The 25,971-nt window shown below is 45.0% G+C and overlaps 1 protein-coding gene across 1 annotated transcript in view; it reads right to left on the bottom strand.

Moving 5' to 3' along the window:
* Positions 1-25,971, bottom strand: part of LOC139254146 (sodium-driven chloride bicarbonate exchanger-like) — a 319,096-nt gene that overhangs the window by 185,323 nt on the left and 107,802 nt on the right. The window contains exons 7-8 of the mRNA XM_070873648.1: positions 18,930-18,980; positions 18,334-18,422 (exon numbers count right to left, since the gene is read on the bottom strand). Of these exons, the coding sequence (XP_070729749.1) occupies positions 18,334-18,422; positions 18,930-18,980 (140 nt within the window). The remainder of the gene's footprint in view (positions 1-18,333; positions 18,423-18,929; positions 18,981-25,971) is intronic.

Below are 25,971 nucleotides of genomic sequence, written 5' to 3' on the forward strand. Positions count from 1 at the left end.
AGACTGTATGCACATCGCGATGCGGGCACCTTTTCAGGATGCAGAGGTTTTCAGGAACCGCAAGGGATTCCACTCCCTGAATGTGCAACTCATTGTCAACTACCAGAAAACTATTATGGCAGTGAATGCTAAATTTCCGAGCCGCATCCATGATGCTCACATCCTGCGTGCGAGCACTGTATCTGACATGTTTACCAATCAGCCACAAGGTCAATGCTGGATGCTTGGTGACAAAGGTTATGACCTCGCCACCTGGCTGATGACTCCCCCCCACTGCATGACACCCACACCGAAGCAGAGAAGCGATACAACGAGAGTCACAGAGCCACTCGCAATATCGTGGAGAAAATCATTGGAGTGCTTCAGCAGCGCATTAGATGCCTGGACCACTCAGGAGGCGAGCCCCAATACCACCCAGAGCAGGTAGCTTAATTCATGGTGGTGTGCTGCATGCTGCACTTGGCTATCAGGAGGGGACAAGAATTGCCAGAAGGGTAAGAGAGGAAGAGGAGGACGAGGAGATGGATGCTGACCTCGGGCCAGACAAGCAGGCTGATGCTGAAATCATGCCCCCGCCCCCCTCTATACTGCAGGAAAGAGCCCGTGGTGGCATCATAGCTGCAAGACTCTTACAACAGCAGCTCATAAATGAACACTTTGCTTGAAAGAACGTTGGTGGCATTTACAAAGCTGCACCACTGCTGGGTGTGCAGGTCATACATCAATGGTGTGCAGCACCTTGGTGACAGTTAAAGTTTAAGCTGATTCAAGTTAAGTGTAATTATACCCTTTCATGTTAAGGAATCACCAGTGCAGCTATCTGAGCCAATGCGCAATAAGGTTATGTTAAATAAAAAACATTTAATCCGAACATTTGTCTGAAATCATAAGTATATCTGTAAAAAACACCCCACCACACTCCCGCTCCAGCCCACAACAAATTTATCACATATCACATTTACATCATTACAATGGTCTACATTTCCCGCAAAACAGAATACAAATGCAAACCAACAAGGTAGCCCCCTCGCCCCTTGCCCCAACCCTTCCACCAAAATAGCAGCAGCAACCTAAAAATATGCCCCAGGCAACACCTGCAGCTATGCACCGCACTTTCCTTCCCCTCAACTCCCCGCTTCTCCTCCACACCTCTACCCCTTCCTCTCCTGACTCCAAGCCGCCTGGCCAAGGAGCTCCTCAGGAGATGCTTCATTGGGGGGGGGATGACAGCAGAACTGCTGCTTGGACGGATACAGGAGAAGACGGTCCCGAGGTGGGAACGTGCTCCAAGCCAGAAGCATGATGTTCCTTCTGGCTCTCATGTGTCATTGGCAATGGGGGTGCGGCACCTTAGGGCGCAGTGCTGCACTCCAGAACCACTGGGAGCCCTCTGCCACCAGTGTTCCTGGCTAACAGCTGCAAGGCCTCCTCCATCCCTTCCATGTTATCTATTATTTGTTGGACAAAAATTTGGTGCCAACTACGTTCTTGGTGCTTAGTAGGCTTTTTGCTGCTGGTGAATCTCCCTCGTGCCTCCCACAACAGCCAAACAAGCACACATCACACCCACACATGCTCTCAGTCCCTCTCTCTCTGTCTCCTCTTCTGCGCATGTAATGATGACCCCTGAATCGCGGGAAACGAGCGTTGCCATACTGTTGCTAAGGACGGCGACACTTTACGGCAGAAGGTCAGAGAGATTTAACGCTACTGCCCATTTCAGATTGCTCGTGGTAACGCTCAATTTTTAACATGGAAACTAGGGGCTTTGAAAATGGGCGACAAGCCGGCGATCTGAAAACCCATTTTTACCGCCCACGCCGGAAATAACGCCCATTTTTGGGCGATCTGCACAAAAGTGCAGAATCTAGCTCATAAACCCCAAAATTTACAATCCTGGCAATATTGTGCTCTGCATGTCGGTGATGCGGGTGCACACGCACCAATAGAGTAAGGTCAGGTCTTTCTAAATTCTGTCGTACAAGATTTGTCTCTTCACTCCCTGTATATGGAACATGTGTGCAGAGTCAGGCCTGCAAAATAACTGGCTACCAATTACAAAATCTGTCCAGCTAGTTCCATTTAAAGGGATGATTCACACCTTAAAGGGAGATATATATTTCAGTCCTATGTACTATTTACTCTCTGGAAGAATATTAATGTGCTCTTTTCAATGAAAAAGCCCTGGAAGTCCCAGATGCAGTAAAGTAGGACAGATTTTAGGGGGACAAAAACCCATTTGTCCTAAAGAAGAATAAAGCATGTTTTCCAGCTCCAGGGACTAGGGAGTAAATACAGAAGTTTTCAGGCATCCAAAGAAGTGCCTAAGTAAGTGGACTTTCCTATGAATGCTTAAGAACATAAGAACATAAGAAATAGGAGCAGGAGTAGGCCACGCGGCCCCTCGAGCCTGCTCCGCCATTTAATAAGATCATGGCTGATCCGATCATGGACTCAGGTCCACTTCCCTGCCTGCTCCCCATAAACTCTTATTCCCTTATCGTTTAAGAAACTGTCTATTGCTGTCTTAAATTCATTCAATGTCCCAGCTTCCTAAACTCTCTGAGGCAGCAAATTCCACAGATTTACAACTCTCTGAGAGAAGAAATTTCTCCTCATCTCAGTATTAAAAGGGTGGTCCCTTATTGTAAGATTATGCCCTCTAATTCTAGTCTCCCCTATCAGTGGAAACATCCTCTCTGCATCCACCTTGTCAAGCCCTCCCATAATCCTCTACTTTTCGATAAGATCACCTCTCATTCTTCTGAATTCCAATGAGTAGAGGCCCAACCTACTCAACCTCCCCTCATAAGTCAACCCCCTCATCTCGGGAATCAACCCAGTGAACCTTCTCTGAACTGCCTCCAAAGCAAGTATACCCTTTCATAGATATGGAAACCAAAACTGCACGCAGTATTCCAGGTGTGGCCTCACCAATACCCTGTATAACTGTAGCAAGACTTCCCTGCTTTTATGTTCCATCCCCTTTGCAATAAATGGCAAGATTCCATTGGCCTTCCTGATCACTTGCTGTGCCTGATACTAACCTTTTGTGTTTCATGCACAAGTACCCCCAGGTCCCACTGTACTGCAGCACTTTGCAGACTGCCTCTTTCTGCATGGAAGGTATGGCACACAGGATTTGATGCTCCCCTACCCCCTCACAGATTCAAGATGATACAGAAACTGTGGTTTTCATATCCTCCACCAAACCCTGGTCTAGCCTGTCCGGTCCCCCACTAGGTGATTGATTTCTCGTGCGCTCTGAACTGGCCTAGCAAGCCCACTCAATTATACAACCAATCACTGGAATGGCATACATCAACTAGGGATGGGAAATAAATACAATGTTGCCCTCATCCTGAAAATTAAGTTTTTAAAAAGGCAGACAATATTCACACAACAGGGTCCCATGAACACCAAATGAGAAGGATGCTTAGTTAATCTGTTTTTGATGGTATTGACTGAGGGGCAATTGACATTGATCAGGATACCAGGAGAACTACCTGCTACTTTTCAAATGGCACCATGGAATATTTTACATCCACCTGAACACAGGGGGCTCAGCTTAAGGTCTCTTCCAAATATCCTGCACTAAAGTGTCAGCCTAGATTGTGTCCTCAAGTCTTGTAGTGGGGCATGAATCCACAGGCAAGACTGCTGCCACTTAGGTGTCAGCCTTAGTTCAGTGGTAGCACTCTCATATCTTAGTCACAGATTCTGGGTTCAAGCCCTATGCCAGAGACGTAGGCTGGAATTTTTACCTTCGAGACAGGTTGCGTGGGTGTGGGCTGCGTAGTGGGTTGGGAGCCCGAAGATGTGACTAGTGCGTTCTCCACTGCAACTTTCAGTTAATGGCCGCTATTAAACTAGCCATGCGCGTTTCCCGGTCCTATTAAATGGTACGGATCTGAACATGTCATCGATGACTCATTCCCAGCAGGGATATTTAAAGCAGCCTTGGCCACATAGCATTTGAAAGTTCATGTAGGAGTGTATTGTAGAGGATTGGGTTATTGCTGCAAGTTATAAAGCTGAGTTCCCAAAGGCAGAGGGCCGCACTCCTCTTGTCGGATGACTCGCTACGTATTCTTGTGGAGGGAATCAGAGCACACAGAAAGGTCCTCTTCCCTGCTGATGGACAGAAGGGACCTCCCCAAAAGACCAAAAGGGCATGGCTCAAAATTTCTGAGGAGTTCAGCAGCAGGGATGTTGTCAGGAGGACATGGGTACAGTACAGGAAGAGATTCAATGACCTGATGTGATCAGGAAAGGTGAGTGCAAAGCCACACTCACCTTCATCCTAATGGGCCTCTCAGCAACCTGGTGACAGAATTACATCTCATACAGCCACATGGCATACAGCACTCAGATAGTGACTGATGTCAGCAGCCAGTGAATGTTCATCATGTGCTTAATGGTATCTTTACCCATTCTTACTATAACATTTCTAAATCAACTCTTTACACTCCCACAGGTCCATCAAGAGCTGCCCACCCCCGCCAACTGTCCAGCCGGAGGAGGAAGATGACTCCTCAGAGGAGCCTCCAGCCTCTGAAGGTGCACCATCAGCAGACCCAAGCACACCCAGAACCAGCGCAGATACACACACCTCACGGATTCTATGTGAGATACAGTAGTATTGTCACCTGGTGACTCACACTGCACAAGTGAGCAAGAGCAGATAGTGTTGATAGGGACAGCAGTGGAGTCTCCTCACCGGAGGGTGCAGGACACCCCAAGCTCTGCTCAGCTGGATGCAGACGCTCAGCCTCAGGGGACATTGAGAAAGAAGGCGATCCTGGAGGGGCAGCAAGAAATACAGAAGGCTTTGGCAGGTTTTGCAGCCATGATGTCTGCAAACATGCAGAGAATGGAGGAGTCCATCTCCAACATGAACATCACCACGTCGCAGGCAAGAAAGTGCGGGTGGCCCATGAGAGGGATAATGTTGAGAGGGGACATGAAAGTAAGGGCTCCCCTCAAAGCGCTCACACTTCTCCCGCATTGCCTCCCCCTCAGTCAGAGCCCCAGATATTTCCTCGGATCGCGATGGCCGAGTCTGCTCTGCACAGCTACAGGAGGAGCACTCTTCGGCAGGTCCCTCACAGGCTCCAAAACCCAGAGGACGTCCGCCAAAACTGTCTACACAGTCGTAGCAGGGAAGTAAGCAGTCTATCTCCACCTCGTAGAAGCACTTGGAAAAGAAAAAAGGGTATGAATTGTTATGGTTCCGTTACTGTTATCACACATACAGAAGTATTTATTTTCACCGCTTTTGCCCATTTTTGTCTACTACCTTAGAAGTTGCTTTGTGAGTTGGAGTGCATGGTGAGATATTACGTAATCTCCAGCAATGGGGGACAGTGTGAAACGAATAGCTTGGTCATTGTTGGGAAGCTTTATGGTGTTATTCGGGGTTGGAGCTTGGCACAGCATGTGGCAGCCATATGGGTGCATTGCAGGATGTTATGTAAATCTGGTCATGATAAGGCCATCCTTGGTCTCCCGGTCAGCAATGTGCTCCGCTGCTGGTGCCTTTTGGCCCTCAGGTTCCTCCTGCATCTCCTTCTCTGAAGAGGCTCTGAGGTGTGCGCCTTGCTCCTCATGCAGCTTTAATCCTCACTGCTGCGCTATGTTGTGCAGCGCGCAGCATACAACGACAATGCTGGAGACTCTCGCTGGTGTATACTGAAGGACTCGTCCAAATCTGTCAAGGCATCTGAAGCGCATCTTGAGCACGCCTATTGTTTGCTCTATGACACATCTGATGTGTCATAGAGCAGGTATGTGGCTTTCATTATAACGCTCCTCTGCCTCATTACTTGACATCCTCAAGAGTGTCATGAGCCACACGTTCAGTGGATAGCCCTTGTCTTCAAACATCCAGCTTTCAAGTATGTTTGGCGGTGCGAATAGCAGAGGGAGGATAGACCAGCACAGCATGAAACGGTCATGACAGCTGCAAGGGAATTTGGCGCACACATGCGTGATGATCTTCCTACGGTTGTAGATGAGCTGAACATTAGAACATAAGAAATAGGCACAGGTGTAAGGCAGAAGGCCCCTCGAGCCTGCTCCGCCATTCAATAAGATCATGGCTGATCTGATCATGGACTCAGCTCCACTTCCCCGCCCGCTCCCCATAACCCCTTATCCCCTTATCGTTTAAGAGCATTGAGGGAGTGGAAGCTCACAAACACTCCTGGGTGATGTGGGGGTGCCCAAATGGCCACATGTGTGCAGTCGATGATGCCCTGCACCTGTAGGATGCCAGCCAGTGTAACAAAGCAAAGTGCCCGCTCAGTAACACTGCCTTCATCAATGACAAAGTTCACATAATTAGCTGCCTTGTTAAACTTGGCATCTGTGAGGTGCTGCAAATGTCTGCTGCAGATCCGTGGAAGGAGCCTGAGGTGAAAAATTTGAGGGCGGTGGTGACTTTGACAGCCACTGGTAAGGAGTGTCCACCAGGAATTCTGGGCTGTAGTTCTTATTCCAGTAAGCTGAAAATGTCTGCAACAACCTAGCACGATTGCCTGAGCCTTCTTTGGCACTGCTGCTCAGTCATGTTGAGGAAACTCATCCTCTGCCTGTATACCCTATGTTGGGGGTATCGCCTCTTGCGAGATGAAGCGCTGCGCTAATGCGGAGCATCAGGTTGTTGAGAAGAAGGTTGGTAGTGTTGCTATTGCTGCTGATGGTGGAGCTCATTTTGGTCTGATTCTGAGGACCAAGGTGAGACAGCATAAGCAGCAACCATACTGTAATAGATGTAATAGATGGCAGGTCAAGTAGAGATCTCAAGAGCAATCTGTCAATGTTGTGATAGTTACTAGCAATGTGTTTTTGATTTTTATTCATTCATGGGACGTGGGCATCGCTGACAAGGCCAGCATTTATTGCCCATCCCTAATTGCCCTTGAGGCGCCTTCTTGAACCGCTACAGTCCATATGGTGAAGATACTGCCACAGTGCTGTTAGGGAGGGAGTTCCAGGATATTGACCCAGCGGCAATGAAGTAATGGCGATATACTTCCAAGTCAGAATGATGTTTGACTTGGAGGGGAATGTGCAGGTGATGGTGTTCCCATGCCTCTGCTGCCATTGTCCTTCTAGGTGGTAGAGGCTTCGGAGGCGCTGCCGAAGAAACCTTGCCGTGTTTCTGCAGTGCATCTTGTGGATGGTACACACTGCAGCCATGGTATGCCTGTGGTGGAGAGAGTGAATAATTAAGGTGCTAAATGGGGTGTCAATCAAATGGGCTGCTTTGTCCAGGATGGTGTCAGGCTTCTTGAGTGTTGCTGGAACTGCACTCAGCAAGGAAGGTGGAGAGTATTCCATCACACTCCTGACTTGTGCATTGCAGATGGTGGAAAGCGGAGTCAGGTGGTGAGAATGGCTTCTGAGGTTGCAGAAAAGACTTGCAAACTCTAGACACCTAAATCTGTGCTCAAAATGGAGTCAGCAAGAGACTTTCCCTCAGACAAGTAATGAGGTGTCATGTTGGAGTATTTATTTGGATTTACACAAGAACACAAGAAATAGGAGCAGCAGTAGGCCATTTGATCCCTCAAGCCTGCTCCGCCATTTAATAAGATCATGGCTGATATGATCATGGACTCAGTTCCACTTCCCGGCCCGCTCCCCATAACCCTTTATTCCCTTATCATAGAAACATCGAAACATAGAAAATAGGTGCAGGAATAGGCCATTCAGCGCTTCGAGCCTGCACCACCATTCAATAAGATCATGGCTGATCATTCACCTCAGTACCCCTTTCCTGCTTTCACTCCATACCCCTTGATCCCTTCAGCTGTAAGGGCCATAAGAACATATAAGAACATAAGAATTAGGAACAGGAGTAGGCCATCTAGTCCCTCGAGCCTGCTCCGTCATTCAAAAAGGTCATGGCTGATCTGGCCGTGGACTCAGCTCCACTTACCCGCCCGCTCCCCATAACCCTTAATTCCCTTATTGGCTAAAAATCTCTCTCATCTGTGATTTGAATACATTCAATGAGCTAGCCTCAACTGCTTCCTTGGGCAGAGAATTCCACAGATTCACAATCCTCTGGGAGAAGAAATTCCTTCTCAACTTGGTTTTATATTGGCTCGCCCGTATTTTGAGGCTGTGCCCCCTAGTTCTAGTTTCCCCGACCAGTGGAAACAACCTCTCTGCCTCTATTTTGTCTATCCCTTTCATTATTTTAAATGTTTCTATAAGATCACCCCTCATCCTTCTGAACTCCAACGAGTAAAGACCCAGTCTACTCAATCTATCATAAGGTAACCCCCTCATCTCCGGAATCAGCCGAGTGATTCGTCTCTGTACCCCCTCCAAAGCTAGTATATCCTTCCTTAAGTAAGGTGACCAAAACTGCACGCAGTACTCCAGGTGCGGCCTCACCAATACCCTATACAGTTGCAGCAGGACCTCCCTGCTTTTGCACTCCATCCCTCTCGCAATGAAGGCCAACATTCCATTCGCCTTCCTGATTACCTGCTGCAGCTGCCATATCTAACTCCCCCTTGAATATATCCAATGAACTGGCATCAACAACTCTCTGCGGCAGGGAATTCCACAGGTTAACAACTCTCTGAGTGAAGAAGTTTCTCCCCATCTCAGTCCTAAATGGCTTACCCCTTATCCTTCGACTGTGTCCCCTGGTTCTGGACTTCCCCAACATCGGGAACATTCTTCCTGCATTTAACCTGTCCAGTCCCGTCAGAATGTTGTATGTTTCTATGAGATCCTCTCTCATTCCTTCTAAACTCCAATGAAAACAGGCCCAGTCGATCCAGTCTCTCCTCATATGTCAGTCCTGCCATCCCAGGAATCAGTCTGGTGAACTTTCGCTGCACTCCCTCAATAGCAAGAACGTCCTTCCTCAGATTAGGAGACCAAAACTGAACACAATATTCTAGGTGAGGCCTCACCAAGGCCCTGTACAACTGCAGTAAGACCTCTCTGCTCCTATACTCAAATCCCCTAGCTATGAAGGCCAACATACCATTTGCCTTCTTTACCGCCTGCTGTACCTGCATGCCAACCTTCAATGACTGATGTACCATGACACCCAGTTCTCGTTGCACCTCCCCTTTTCCTAATATGCCACCATTCAGATTATATTCTGCCTTCGTGTTTTGGCCACCAAAGTGGATAACCTCACATTTATACTGCATCTGCCATGTATTTGCCCACTCACCTAACCTGTCCGAGTCACCCTGCAGCCTCTTAGCGTCCTCCTCACAGCCTACACAGCCACCCAGCTTAGTGTCATCTGCAAACTTGGAGATATTACACTCAATTCCTTCATCTAAATCATTAATGTATATTGTAAATAGCTGGGGTCCCAGCACTGAATCCTGCGGCACCCCACTAGTCACTGCCTGCCATTCTGAAAAGGATCCATTTATCCCGACTCTCTGCTTCCTGTCTGCCAAGCAGTTCTCTATCCACATCCGTACATTACCCCCAATACCATGGGCTTTAATTGTGCACACCAATCTCTTGTGTGAGACCTTGTCAAAAGCCTTTTGAAAGTCCAAATACACCACATCCACTGGTTTTCCCTTGTCCACTCTACTAGTTACATCCTCAAAAAATTCTAGAAGATTTGTCAAGCATGATTTCCCTTTCATAAATCCATGCTGACTTGGACCGATCCTGTCACTGCTTTCCAAATGTGCTGCTATTTCATCTTTAATAATTGATTCCAACAGTTTCCCCACTACTGATGTCAGGCTAACCTGTCTATAATTTCCCGTTTTCTCTCTCCCTCCTTTTTTAAAAAGTGGTGTTACATTAGCTACCCTCCAGTCCATAGGAACTAATCCAGAGTCGATAGACTGTTGGAAAATAATCACCAATGCATCCACTATTTCTAGGGCCACTTCCTTAAGTACTCTGGGATACAGACTATCAGGCCCCGGGGATTTATCAGCCTTCAATGCCATCAATTTCCCGAGCACAATTAACACAATTTCCCGCCTAATAAGGATTTCCTTCAGTTCCTCCTTTTCACTCGACCCTCGGTCCCCTCATATTTCCGGAAGGTTATTTGTGTCTTCCTTCGTGAAGACAGAACCAAAGTATTTGTTCAACTGGTCTGCCATTTGTTCCCCATTATAAATTCACCTGAATCTGACTGCAAGAGACCTACATTTGTCTTCACTAATCTTTTTCTCTTCACATATCTATAGAAGCTTTTGCAGTCAGTTTTTATGTTCCCCCTCTTAATTAAACCCTTTGTCCTCCTCTGCTGAATTCTAAATTTCTCCCAGTCCTCAGGTTTGCTGCTTTTTCTGGCCAATTTATATGCCTGTTCCTTGGATTGAACCCTGGTTGGTTCCACAATGTACTGTTCAAGGAAACTATCCCAGATACACTCTATGAACTCTTCCTCAAGGCTACCCTGGCCAATTTGCTTTGTCCAATCAATATGAAGGTTAAAATCGCCCATTATTATTGCCGTTCCTTTTTTACAAGCCTCCATTATTTCTTGATTTATACTCTGTCCAACAGTGTAGCTACAGTTAGAGGGTCTCTGAACTACGCCCACCAGTGACTTTTTCCCCTTATTATTCCTTATCTCCACCCAAACTGATTCAACATCTTGATCTTCTGAGCCAATATTGTTTCTCACTAACGCACTGATCTCATTCTTTATTAGCAGAGCTACCCCAATTCCTTTTACTTTCTGTCTGTCCTTCCGAATTGTCAAATACACCTTAATATTTAGTTCCCAGCCTTGGTCGCCTTGCAACCATGTCTCTGTCTCTGTAATGGCTATCAGATCATACCCATTTATATCTATTTGTGCCATCAACTCATCTATTTTGTTACGAATGCTGTGCGCATTCAGATAAAGAGCTTTTAAATTTGATTTTTTTACACTTTTTACCTGCTTTAACCCCATTTTCTGATTCACTTTTATGTTTATACATTCTATTCCTTCCCGTCACGCTCTGGTTTTCATTTCCCCCAGTGCTACCTTGCTCTATTGCCTTCTCCTTATTCTTGGACTTTTAAAATTTTTGCTCACCTGAATCCCAGCCACCCCCCAACCCCCACCCCCCACCGCCAACTATTTCCATGCTTTCCATTAATGACCTCGCACAATGGCCACAGAGCTTCCGCCATACGTTGACAGAAGAGGTTCCCGAACTGCGTGATTCACTGGTCAATAAGTAAAAATCAAAAGCTTTGCTTAAAAACCCTGTTCAGGGTTTCACAACAAGCACATAATTACTTCAATTAGGTCGCCCGTATCTGCCGTTCAGGTCCGTGGCACGCTAGGAAACATACACATGTTAAATGCGCGAAGGTGATGGCGAGTTCCCGACGCGCTCGCAATTTCAGCAATTTTTACTGCCGATCCGCCCCAAACCCGCACGCCCGGCAGCGGGAAAATTCCGGCCACAGGAACAGGAGTAGGCCATTCAGCCCTGTGACATATTCAATCAAGTCATGCCTGATCTGTACCTCAACTCCATTTACCCACCTTTGATTGTTATCCCTTGATATGCTTACTTAATAAAAGTCTGATAAGATCTCATGAATGAACAAGTAGAATAAGAACATAGGGGCACTAGCTCTAAATAAAGTTGGCAACAAAATTTATTTTCACTAAATGCCAAATATGGTGTAGCTTCCCTGTAAAGGTAAACCTTCACATTCTACATTTTTATTAAAATCACTATTAAAAGAAAAAATAAATCTTTGCAATGAGTGTGATTTCTAAGATTAGGAGGATCAGTTGTTCATCAGGGTGAACTGTGAGTGAGAATTAGGAGGAGTGCACTGTTCTTCTTCTTCAAGAGAAAGAGAGAGAGAGAAAGAGCTGTGAGTGAGTTTTGGGAGATTAAGAGGAGTGCATTTTTTATCATGAACAAGCTATGAGTAAGTATATAGGGATTAGAAGTTGCGAAATGTTGGTAGAAAATGAACTATGTAAAAAGTGGGAATTAGGAGTGCATTGATTATTGAGAGTGATCTGTGAATGAGTTGATTAGGAGTGTACTATTCATTAACAGTGTGCTGTGAGTGGATTTGTGGGGATGAAAATGCATTGTTTATTGGAAGTGCGTTTGTGGGCATTAGAAGTGCATTGTTCATGAACAGAGAGCTGAGAACATTTATCTGATTCATTTTACAAGAAAACAGATGTTCTCAATTTTTATTGAACCATTTCACTTAAAAAATGATAATTCCACAGCTGGATGAGCATATTATCAGGAATTGGGGGTTGTTAGCTGCTTGAGAAATGTTAAAGGATTATTATTACATAAAGTTGTGAATGAATTCCCTTTATGAAATCCAATTCTCAGAGAGTTGACCATTTAAATTTAAAATCATCTTCCCATGCTTTTTTAGAGATCATTTATAGCAATGAAAATTCAAATTTCTCTTGTTTTTTTCCAACCAAAAGAAAATAAAGTCCCACATTTGTTTAATTAAACTATCTTGATCATGATAACTAACTTGTGAGAACACAAGTAGTGAAAAGCTTTCGAAATTAATCTTTCAAATGATTGAGTGCAATTCCATTTATAAAAGCATAGAAATTTACAGCACAGAAGGAGACCATTTGGCCCATCGTGCCGTGCCGGCTTTTTGAAGGGGCAGTCCGGCTTAGTCCCTCACCCTCACTTTTTGTCTGTAACTCTACAAGTCCCTCATCCTCAAGTAACTATCTAACTCCCTTTTAAAATTAATTATGGAAGCAGCTTCCATCACCTTTTCAGGTAGAGCGTTCCAGATCCCGACTGTCATATATGTAACCTTTATGTAACAACACTGCAGGGGGGAGATGCTAAGGGATTTCTTTATTGAGGGCATCTGTCATGCTGGGATTTTCAGAAAGCTAAATGATACCAAGGACTTGACCTTGAAAGCGGCGGCGTTGATGGCTCAGACTTTTATGACCAAGTGAGGAGTGTCTCCCACAAGTTCACCCCCTGTGGTCAAGGTGTGCATTTCTTATATATATACAGTATTGCAGTGTTGTTACATAAAGGTTACATACATGACACCGCCAATTCTCCGAGTGAAAAAAATTCTCCTTATCTCCCCGCTAAGTCTTTTGCCAATGATTTTAAGTCTATGACCCACTTACCATAGGCAATAGTTTTTCACTATCTACTCTATCAAAACCTCTCACCATCTTGTAAACCTCTAATAGGTCACCTCTTAACCTTCTTTGTTCCAAGGAGAACAGTCCTACCATTCACAACCTCTCATAACTGAAGTCCTTCATCCTTGATAACATCCTCTGTACCCTTTCAAAAGCCTTTACGTCTTTCCTGAGTGTAGTGCCCAGAATTGTTCGTAATTATCCAGCTGAAGCCTAACCAATGCTTTATAAAGTTCTAGCATGATCTCTTTGCTTTTATATTCTGTGGGGCCGAAATTGCCCGCGATGGGTATGGGGGATTCATTTCACGAAAAGTGTTTTTTTTGCACGAGCGCAAGATGCTCCGGCCCCAGCACAGATTTGTGCTCTTTGTTGAACAAAAATGTTATCTGGTAACAGAGAGTTCCCCTGGCATTCGCACGGTGCTCGTGGGGCACGTGGCTCAGCGCCGCGCTCAGCCATGAGCACAGCGCTGACTTGCCACGTCACGCTGACGCTTCACAACGTCACTCCCCTTCTTTTAAAGGGGTGGGACGCTGCGAACTCTGCAGCCTCTTTAGCGGCGCCCACTGGACCACGAGGGAGGATGTTAGCTGGGCCAGTGGTCTGGCACCCAAGAAAGGGTGCCAAGCTGCATGTTGGCGGAGCGTCCACACGAGTGGCCGCCATTGTCTGGCCGACTGAAAAGTGGCGGCGGCTGCACTATCAACTCCCCTTTAAGGGCGGCCGGGGCACCACAACCACCACAGCTTCTCGCCCCACGCCAACCTTTCATCCGTGGGACAATTTCCCCCGAGGGGCACAAAGAGGTCGATGTGGGGCGATAAGGGGTTGGCACGCACGGTGATGATGCCATTGCCAAGCGTGCGCCACTCCGGTGAGCTACCCACGGGTTGCTGCGCACGGGTATTTGCCGGCGGAACCCCAGGGACAATTCTGCGTGGAAAGATGAGGCGACCGCGCCCGTGCACTAACTCATTAGCGCTCTGTTAACGTGGCTGGCAGCACTAACTAGCCCTGTGCAAAGGGGCAATTTTGGTCCATATGCCTCTATTTATAAACCCAAGTAACCCATATGGTCAACGACCCTCTAACTTTTTTTCCCTGAGCAGGCCCTTTAAATTTGCTGCAGCGGCCACGCCCATGTGTTTCTTCCAGCGGCAGTCTGCGCGGGATCTCGCAATTGGTGCACGGTCACATGGGCGCGCACCTTAGCGGAACAATGCCTGCCACATATAAGGGTTTGTGTATATAGACACCAAGGCCTCTCACCTCATCTACACTTTTCAAAAGCTGGAAAATATTTTTAATTAATTTAGTTTGCTGGAAGATTCGAACAACAACAAAAAATGTCATTTATATAGTGCTTTTAATGAAATGAAACGTCCCAAGGAGTTTCACAGGTGCAATTAATTTTGTTTATTGGATAGACTCGGTTTGCATATTTGACTCCTAAGGAGATATTAGCACAGTAGATTTTAAGGAGCATCTTAAAGGAGGAGAGCGTGATAGAGAGACGGAGAGGTTTAGGGAGGGAATTCCAGAGCTTAGGGGCTTGACAGCTGAATGCATGGCCTGCAATGGTGGGCCAAAGAAAATCAGGGTTACGAGGAATTGGAGGAGTGCAGCGAGGTCAGTGGGTTGTTGGGCTAAAGGAGGTTACAGAGAAAGGGAGGGTAAAGCCATGGAGGGAAAACAAGGATGAGAATTTTGAAAATCGAGGTTTTGCTGGACCGGGAGCCAATGTAAGTCCATGAGCACAGGGGTGATGGATGAATTGGACATAGTCCGAGTTAAGATATGAGCAGCAGGGTTTTGGATGAGCTCAAGTTTACAGAAGATGCAATGTGGGAGGCCGGCCAGGAGAGCATTGGAATAGTCAAGGCTAGAGGTAATAAACACATGGATGAGGGTATCAGCAGCAGATGAGCTGAGGCAGGGCAGACACGGGCGATGTTACGGAGATGGAAGTAAGTGGTCTTGGTGATAGTCACCGAAAAGCAGCATATAGATGAAAAATAGGAGGGAACTAAGGATAGATTCTTTTAGAATTGTGATAACTAACGTATTGTGCAAGTCATGTTTGACAAATTTGCTGGAGTTCTTTGAGGATGTAACGAACAGGGTGGATAAAGGGGAACCAGTGGATGTGGTGTATTTGGACTACTTGAAGGCATTTGACAAGATGCCAATAAAAGGATACTGCACAAGATAAAAGTTCACGGGGTTGGGGGTAATATATTAGCCTGGATAGAGGGTCGGCTAACTAACACAGAACAGAGAGTCGGGACAAATGGTTAATTCTCTGGTTGGCAACCAGTAACTAGTGGGGTGCCGCAGGGATCAGTGCTGAGACCCCAACTATTTATAATCTATATTAACAACTTGGAAGAAGGGACTATGTAACGTAGCCAAGTTTGATGACGATATAAAGATGGGAGGAAAAGCAATGTGTGAGGACACAAAAAATCTGCAAAAGGACATAGGCAGGCTAAGTGAGTGGGCAAAAATTTGGCAGATGGAGTATAATGTTGGAAAGTATGAGGTCATACACTTTGGCAGAAAAAAATCAAAGAGCAAGTTATTATTTAAATGGAGAAAGATTGCAGTGCCGCAGTATAGCGGGACCTGGGGGTACTTGTGCATGAAACACAAAAAGATAGTATGCAGGTACAGCAAGTGATCAGGAAGGCCAATGGTAAATTGGCCTTTATTGCAAAGGGGATGGAGTATAAAAGCAGGGAAGTCTTACTACAGCTATATAAGGTATTGGTGAGGCCACACCTGGAATGCTGCGTGCAGTTTTGGTTTCCATATTTACGAAAGGATATACTTGCTTTGGAGGCAGTTCAGAGAAAGTTCACTAGGTTGATTCCGGGGATGAGGGGTTTGACTTATGAGGAAAGGTTGAGTAGGTTGGGCGTCTAATCATTGGAATTCAGAAGAATGAGAGGTGATCTTATCAAAGCGTATAAGATTATGAGGGGGCTTGACAAGATGGAAGAAGAGAGGATGTTTCCACTGATAGGGGAGACTAGAACTAGAGGGCATGATCTTAGATTAAGGGGCCGCCCATTTAAAACTGAGGGGAGGAGAAATTTCTTCTCTCAGCGGGTTATAAATCTGTGGAATTTTCTGCCTCAGAGAGCTTCGGAAGTTGGGACATTGAATAAATTTAAGACCGAAATAGACAGTTTCTTAAAGGATAAGGGGATAAGGGGTTATGGGGAACGGGCAGGGAAGTGGAGCTGAGTCCATGATCAGATCAGCCATGAATTTATTGAATGGCGAAGCAGGCTCGAGGGCCATATGGCCTACTCCTGTTCCTATTTCTTGTGTTCTTATGTAAACCGAGTCTATCCAACAAACAAAATTAATTCTGCATGGCTATGGCGATTTTGTAATTATATGGGTCTACATATCAATCACAATTAATCCATGACAAACTTAATTTTGTATAAAAAGCTGTTCCTGAGATGGCAAATTTGTTAGTGTATAATATTGGACCATGTTCGTAAATGGAGGAAAAAAATAAGAATGTGAGTCACACTAAGCTGTTTTGATGCACCCCTCGGTACTCATCTTAACAATAGCATTAGTAAAGATCTAGGATAAGGGCACTGCCCAACCTCTCACTCAGGTAATACTGCAAGGCAAAGTGGAGCAAAATACATATAAAATGGAGAAAAGAAAATGGCCACCTTAAAAGGCATCCCATCTTCAATACTGTTTACAACTGGCCCTCAGTCTCAGTTTGGATTGCAATGAATGGTACTTATCCAATCCACTTAGCATTTATAATATACTTTACCCTAAAACTAGGTCATGTATCAGATGAAACACAGTTAACAATGTCTGTGCTTTGGGTTATAGCAGGAACAAACATATAAGGGGATTAAAACCAGATAGTTCTGAAGCTGCTTAATTTGTGTTGATTTGAAAGCAGCATTTGCTGATGGGACATTTTATTTCAAGCACTATTACTTTGCGCATTTTAAATCAAATCTGCTAAAGCTTAGAAACAATACATATATATTTAAATTCTGTTCTATAAAAAGTGTTTCTATATTTGTACTTATGTGACTATTGACCATTATGTAAAATCATGCAATTTCCCAGTTCAGTGAAAGCATCATGTGCACTCTGGTCAATATTACACAGTTCAGCACAGTTATTTGTTCACTTCCTGGACAATACATTTCATGATGCATTCAGGCTCCATCAAACTTAAAGTAAACATATAAGTAATGATATATAACAAATTCTCAATGAAGCTCAGATTGGAAAATCAGCCCTATACACTTAAAACTAGCCAAACAATATTGGGGTAAAATTTCCACAATCGTGAAATTGCTCCCAAGATGTGCTTGAAATTGCGCTGGTTAAGTTAGACTTCAAGTTTTTGTCAAAAAGTAATTTGCATAATCACAAACGTAAAATCTTCCATGAACCAGCGCAATCAGGCAACGTAATAGAACATAATCATTTCTTTTTTCAATTAAAATGTATTCCTTGATGGATCAAAGAGTGGTAATCTGGTGCCGTTTTATTAATACCATTGAAAATTGGTTATTCAGCAAATATAAGCATTTTTAGTGTGTCCAGTCCTCCATCAGTGAAGAAACTGATTTTAAATCACTGAAAATGACTTTAAAAACTATACTGAAACGTTTATTAATCTCATTGGTGTACACTTGTCAGTTTCTTAGTAAATTAAATAATTTTTTATATGAAAATACTTTTAAACTGTGTCTACTCGTGCCTGTGCACCTAAGAAAATGAACGCAATTTGAAGAACCTTCCCAAACCAAAGCTATTGGTGGAATCTCGCAATTTTGACTAGGGGTGTGGCCAGTTTTGTGGGCGGGGCCTGATTCGGGCAAATTGAATCTTGAACCAATGTAAAATATAGCAGAAAACATGAGTGTAAGTGGTTTTAGGTGTAACTCACGTTTAAAATTACATGATCTTTTGCGCTGCATTGACCAATTCTGCCCGGATTGTGCTGATATAACTAGCAAAAACATGTTCTATATAATGTGTCTCAGCCCTCATTTTGTCATAAAAACACTAAGAAAATCTGCATTTATAGAATACCTACATAACTCAAGACAAAATGTTTCAGTTGAAAACAATATTTCGTTTGCTTTTGTTTTGTTTAAGTTAGTTATAATTCAGTCAATGAAGAGACTCACCTTGCTAAAGTCAACAGTACTGTTCTCTCGGCTGACGTCAGTTTTGCCTTCCAAATTAGCGGGAGCAGACTGCGGTGAGATCACGTGACCTGATTCACAAAAAAATATTATGGTCCTCCAATGTACCAGGATCCATACAATCGGTTTTGTAAGAGTATTGCACGAAAGTGACTACAGCTTATAATATATTGGAAAAATGCTTAGATTAAGCCCTTTGGACCACACTCAATTGAACTGAACCACACAGATTTGCAATTAGATTAAGCAAGCCATTTATAATAGTCAGTGTTTATATGATAGATCACATACAATGCATTACATTACAAAAATACTCATTAAACAAAAATAATATAATTAGAAGATAAAATAACTACATTGCTTTAATGTGGTGCATCGGGCAATTCTGTAAGAAATGAACTCTGGAAGCCTAAAAAGCTATTTACCATTATAGGTTGTTCTTTTTGCAAGTTACTTCCTAAGAGCCACAGTGGTACCCAACACAGACCAGCAATGCTGACCATTGTTGCTCACCATGAGAGGGAATGTACTGGAAGACACTCGTAATGCATAAGTGATGGAAGTAAACTGTGAATCACCTGAAGCCCTTTGAGGAGAGGTTTCAGCATGTCTTGCGGTTTTCCCACCAGCTTTCAATGAGCCAAAAAGAAAGGAGTAAGAGAAGCAGAAAGAGTTGAGCCTGTTAGAGATAGGTACAAATGTGGAAACAAGACACAGAAAACGCATGAGGACTAATGAGGATATGAACTAACAATGATAAATGTAAGACAAATTTATAGAGAAATGCATAAAAAGCAACCAAAGTTATGAAATTAGAGGACACAAAAAGAAAATAAACTTTTATTATTAGCAGGGAAACTAATTCAACAGAACATCCCAAGAGATTGTAACAAAAGAAGGAAACAGGTATATATACTTTATTTAGGTAGTAATATTTTCACACTTTTGTTTCTTGATTGTTGCCTTAACTTAAGTGCAGTAATTGGCTTGTATGTTCTTAGGGGAAAAAATAAAGGGGGCGAAATTTCCCCCTTTTTACGCTCCGTTAGTGATACCGGGGGCAGTTTTGGTCCGGGTGAAGGGGGCGCTACTGCCTCCTGGGAAATTGTCCGGAAGTTTGGGAGGCACTGTCCCAGCAGCGCCGTGCCCCACGGTTAGGACCCCAGGCCACTGCACAACCGGCAATGAATTCATCGCAGTGCATGGCAATCCCTCACCGCCCTGCGGCGACCCCTTACCGCCCTGCGGGGGAAATTGCCCCATGGACTGCTAGTGAATTAGAAATCTAAAATAACCTTTGCTTTTTTACAATGCCCAATTTTCTCCTGAATATGTTGACCAATGTTCTACAGGTGTCAGCAATCTTCCACTTCCCCATCAGTGATCATTCTTCGTGTGTGAACCTAAACCATAGCTTTTCAAATTGGGAACTGCAGAGGCCAAGGATTTGCAAGATCATCAGTTTTCTGTCTAACTGGAGCCTGACATATGCATGTTTCAACTACAGTCTCTCAAGAATTATATTTATTTTTGTATTTTATGACATTTATACATTGGCCCAGAATTTTCTGGAGCAGGAAATCCTGCAGCATGTTAGATTTTAGTTTCCTCATCCTTTAGCTCTAAAAACTTTTGCACCACAAATTGCTGGAAGTTCGAGCTGATAACGGCATGGCGAAGTCAATGGGTCATCTGGGACATTGGTGAACAATGGGACCAAAAATCTATCTCCTTAACCAATGAGGTTTATGGATAGAGAAAGAAACAGAGGAACAATAGAGAAGAAATAGGGTGAATTAGAATCAAATTAGATACAGAAAGAGAAATAAAGAGAGGGATAGAAAGATTGGATTAAGAGAGAGAAAAAAGAGACAGAAAAGAAAAGTAAGAAAAAAAAAATTATAATTTTAAATTTTATAAACCCTTATGAACAATTTACTAACTGCAGGAATGGGGCTTCACAGTTTCATTTGTACCCTTCCTGGGCCGGAGAGGCTGAGTTGAATTGCAGAAACATAAATCTCAACATTAAGAGGGTCCAACATCGTTAAGTACCAGCTCTAACTTTCTGTGACAAGTTTAATTTGTTTCAACAGTGCAAATGAAGCAATTTCTTGCTACACACGGGGAGATTGACAGCAAGCTCCCATTTTCGCGAGGCTAACAGCAGAGTGGTGCAAATTGTCCATCAATTTGTAGCGATTTCCAACTCATGGCAGAACTCTTCTGCACCACAAATTGCGGAGCTAATTGCACATTAACAACGGTGGGCGCATTAAACTCACTGTTATTTTACCAGCAAATTCTGGGCCTGAATGTCTGTTGTTCTATACTATTTGAAAAGTGTTCAGTCTTCTCTGACTACTGGCTGCAAGGGTCCTATGTGATATCGGTTTGGATAGTCTCAATCCAGTTCTTAGTGGCCATGGTCCTACAGTATAAAAGTGTCTCTAATTTGGTATTACATGTAAATTGTATGCCATGGCATGGTTGATGTAGAAAATGTAATAACTGATTCACTGGTACAGTAAGGGAGTTTCACATTGGTTCAGTAAGTGGGTGTCACACTGGTTCAGTAAGGGGTGTCACACTGGTTCAGTAAGGGGTGTCACACTGGATCAGTAAGGGGTGTCACACTGGATCAGTAAGGGGTGTCACACTGGTTCAGTAAGGAGTGTCACACTGGTTCAGTAAGGAGTGTCACACTGGTTCAGTAAGGGGTGCAACACTGCTTCAGTAAGGGGTGTCACACTGCTTCAGTAAGAGGGTTTCACAATGGTTCAGTAAGGGGGTTTCACACCGGTTCCATAAGGAGTGTCACAATGGTTCAGTAAGGGGATTTCACACTGGTTTAGTAAGGGGTGTCACACTGGTTCAGTAAGGGGTGCCACACTGGTTCAGTAAGGGGTGTCACAATGGTTCAATAAGGGGGTGTCAAATTGATTCAGTAAGGGGTGCCACACGGGTTCAGTAAGGAGTGTCACAATGGTTCAGTAAGGGGATTTCACACGGGGTCAGTAAGGGGTGTCACACTGGTTTAGTAAGGGGTGTCACACTGGTTCAGTAAGGGGTGCCACACTGGTTCACTCAAGGGGTTTCACACGGGTTCAGTAAGGAGTGTCACAATGGTTCAGTAAGGGGATTTCACACCGGGTCAGTAAGAGGTATCACACTGGTTCAGTAAGGGGTGTCACACCGGTTCAGTAAGGGCATTTCACACCGGGTCAGTAAGAGGTGCCACACTGGTTCAGAAATGGGTGCCACACTGGTTCAGTAAGAGGTGTCACACTGGTTCAGTAAGGGGTGTCACACCGGGTCAGTAAGGGGGTTTCACACTGGTTCAGTTAAAGGGGGTTCACACTGGTTCAGTAAGGGGGTGTCACACTGGTTCAGTAAGGGGGTGTCACACTGGTTCAGTAAGGGGTGTCACACTGGTTCAGTAAGGCAGTGTCACACTGGTTCAGTAAGGGGTGTCACACTGGTTCTGTAAGGGGTTTCACACTGGTTCTGTCAGGGGTGCTACACTGGTTGAGGAAGGGATTTTTTTTTGTTCGTTCCAGGATGTGGGTGTCGCTGGCAAGGCCAGCATTTATTGCCCATCCTTAATTGCCCTTGAGAAGGTGGTGTTGAGCCGCCTTCTTGAACCACTAAATGTCCTTGTGAAGATACCCCCATAGTGCTGTTAGAGATGGAGTTCCAGGACTTTGACCCAGTGACGATGAAGGAACGGCGATATATTTCCAAGTCAGGATGGTGTATAACTTGGAGGGGAACTTGCAGATGATGGTGCTCCCATGTGCCTGCTGCCCTTGTCCTTCTAGGTGGTAGAGGTTGCACGTTTGTGAGGTGCTGACAAAGAAGCCTTGGCGAGTTACTGCAGTGCATCTTGTAGATACTGCACACTGCAGCCACGGTGCACCGGTGGTGGAGGGAGTGAATATTTGAAGGTGGTGGATGGGGTGCCAATCAAACGGACTGCTTTGTCCTGTATAGTGTTGACCTTCTTGAGTGCTGTTGGAGCTGCACTCATCCACTGGTTCAGTAAGGGGTCTCACACTGGTTCAGTAAGGGGATGTCACAATGGTTCAGTAAGGGGATTTCACACTGGATCAGTAAGGGGGTGTCACAATGGTTCAGTAAGTAGTTTCACACTGGCTCAGTAAGAGGGTCTCACACTGTTCAGTAAGGGGGTGTCACAGTGGTTCAGTAAGGGGGTTTCACACTGGTTCATCATCATCATCATCATAGGCGGTCCCTCGAACGAAGATGACTTGCTTCCACAAGAGTTCACAGATGTTTCAATGAAGGACCTGATGTTCCAGTCCTGAACTCCAATTGAGGGGGTGGAAGATGCCTGTGCGTGGATTTTTTTAATGTGTGGTGATCGTTGCACATCAGCCACCACATGAGCTCGACAGAGCTAGGCCTTTATTCGGTGGCAAGGGTTGAACCAGGACGACTGGAGACCTGCTCTGCTGCACGGACCTAGTGCGCATACATATCGCAGTGTGGGCAGGCCCGTGCTGCCCCTGGGCCCTCGGTTTTTCTGGGTCCCGTATTGCTGGTTCAGTAAGGGGTGTCACACTGGTTCAGTAAGGGGATGTCACACTGGTTCAGTAAGGGGATTTCACACTGGTTCAGTAAGGGGGTATTCACACTGGTTCAGTAAGGGGGTTTCACACTGATTCAGTAAGGGGGTTTCACACTGGTTCAGTAAGGGGGCTTCACAGTGGTTCAGTAAGGGGGTGTCACACTGGTTCAGTAAGGGGGTTTCACACTGGTTCAGTAAGGGGGTGTCACACTAGCTCAGTAAGGGGTGTCACACTGACTCAGTAAGGGGGTGGGTGCTCTTCTGCGTGGGCTGAAGCACATTGTTGAAGCAGAATAGAGACATTTACGCTGCATCTGGTTGTATTATGGTTATTTTATCTTGATGCTGACACTGGGTGCCTGAAATGGGAAGGGTTTCATTCTCCAGCACTAACACTCCTCACCTTGTTGAGCACAATAAAGAGAAAACAAAAAAGCTTGCTGCTATTATAGCACTGTTTTGCTTTGGGTAGCTGACATGATCTTTTGAACTGAGGTTCCTGGAAGAATGGCAATATTTTCAGGGGATCCCCAACACAGAAAATATTGAAAACAACCAGCCTTAACTCTGTGGGTTAGGAAGTTGTTCTACCACAGGTAGCGGCATCACAGCTATTCTCACGTCATGCACATTAACACACCTTTTCCAGCAGGGGTCACTTAAAATTAAGAGTGGAACATGTGTCTGACTTTTTGACCTTTGCTAGCACGTGAACAGTGATCCCAATATTTTCCTCTTTAGTTTAGTTTAGCTGTTTAGTCACAACTTTAGTTATGATAAATATGTAAACACATTGTCCCCAATCTTGACTGGGGCAGAGTTTTGTGAGCAGAGTGTAGGAGTTTTGGTTAGGATCCCCACACCGTTGTGCAGTTTTAACATCACAGCAGCATTTTTTTTTCCAGTAGGTTCCCCGCCCAGAAGGCGCACTGATTGACGGGCTCGACCCTCTATAGGGTGGGAAGGCACCAAGGAAGCTGCAGATAGGGAGCCAGTTGCCGGGTTAGTGGTAGTGTTTGGGAAGCTCTTGAGGGGGGATGTGATCACGGATCTCGGGCAGGAGGTCTGATCGTGGGGGGGGGGGGAGGGGTGGAAAGGTCAGCAATCGCAGAGGTAATCTAAATGTGGAGGAGGAGGGTCTGATGGTGAACAGGGAAGCTTAGTGGGCTGGGAAGAAGCACTCCTGCTCCTTCTGGTCCACAAGCAGTGCTGTAAATGCACTTACCTCTTCCACGAAGCAGTCCTCACCACCTTTTAGCTGCCGTGTTTCCCGAGGCCCTGGAAAACCAGCTGGTCAGGGTTAAACCTAAAATACGAGGCAAGCCACCTCATTTAATAATTAAATGACCAACCCACTTCCTGAGAGTGGGTTCATTGCCCACCAACCACCCACCCGCTCTCCACCCCCGTCCCGCTTCTATTAAAACCGGACGTGGGCGGGTTGGAGATAGATTGGAGTCGGGCTTGAGATTTCTTTAACCTTCACATCTCACCTGACCTAAAGCCACCTGTTTTTGGAGGCTAAAATTCTCCCTGTTGTTTATAAGCACGAAAAAATATGAAGCAGTTCTGCTTTACATAGACATAGAAACATAGAAAATAGGTGCAGGAATAGGCCATTCGGCCCTTCGAGCCATTCAATGAGTTCATGGCTGAGCATGCAACTTCAGTACCCCATTCCTGCTTTCTCGCCTTGATCCCCCGAGTAGCAAGGACTACATCTAACTACTTTTTGAATATATTTAGTGAATTGGCCTCAACAACTTTCTGTGGTAGAGAATTCCACAGGTTCACCACTCTCTGGGTGAAGAAGTTTCTCCTCATCTTGGTCCTAAATGGCTTACCCCTTATCTTGAGACTGTGACCCCTGGTTCTGGACTTCCCCAACATTGGGAACATTCTGCCTGCATCTAACCTGTTTAAACCTGTCAGAATTTAGAACGTTTCTATGAGATCCCCTCTCATTCTTCTGAACTCCAGTGAATACAAGCCCAGTTGATCCAGTCTTTCTTGGTATGTCAGTCCCGCCATCCTGGGAATCAGTCTGGTGAACCTTCGCTGCACTCCCTCACTAGCAAGAATGTCCTTCCTCAAGTTAGGAGACCAAAACTGGACACAATACTCCAGGTGTGGCCTCACCAAGGCCCTGTACAACTGTAGTAACACCTCCCTGCCCCTGTACTCAAATCCCCTCACTATGAAGGCCAACATGCCATTTGCTTTCTTAACCGCCTGCTGTACCTGCATGCCAACCTTCAATGACTAATGTACCATGACACCCAGGTCTCGTTGCACCTCCCCTTTTCCTAATCTGTCACCATTCAGATAATAGTCTGTCTCTCTGTTTTTACCACCAAAGTGGATAAACTCACATTTATCCACATTATACTTCATTTGCCATGCATTTGCCCACTCACCTAACCTATCCAAGTCACTCTGCAGCCTCATAGCATCCTCCTCGCAGCTCACACTGCCACCCAACTTAGTGTCATCCGCAAATTTGGAGATACTGCATTTAATCCCCTCGTCTAAATCATTAATGTACAATGTAAACAGCTGGGGCCCCAGTACAGAATCTTGCGGTACCCCACTAGTCACTGCCTGCCATTCTGAAAAGTACCCATTTACTCCTACTCTTTGCTTCCTGTCTGCCAACCAGTTCTCAATCCATGTCAGCACACTACCCCCAATCCCATGTGCTTTAACTTTGCACACTAATCTCTTGTGTGGGACTTTGTCGAAAGCTTTCTGAAAGTCCAAATACACCACATCAACTGGTTCTCCCTTGTCCACGCTACTGGAAACATCCTCAAAAAATTCCAGAAGATTTGTCAAGCATGATTTCCCTTTCACAAATCCATGCTGACTTGGACCTATTATGTCACCTCTTTCCAAATGCGCTGCTATGACATCCTTAATAATTGATTCCATCAATTTACCCATTACTGATGTCAGGCTGACTGGTCTATAATTCCCTGTTTTCTCTCTCCCTCCTTTTTTAAAAAGTGGGTTTACATTGGCTACCCTCC

Source organism: Pristiophorus japonicus, chromosome 3 (assembly GCF_044704955.1).
Source record: "Pristiophorus japonicus isolate sPriJap1 chromosome 3, sPriJap1.hap1, whole genome shotgun sequence".
Lineage (NCBI taxonomy): Eukaryota > Metazoa > Chordata > Chondrichthyes > Pristiophoridae > Pristiophorus > Pristiophorus japonicus.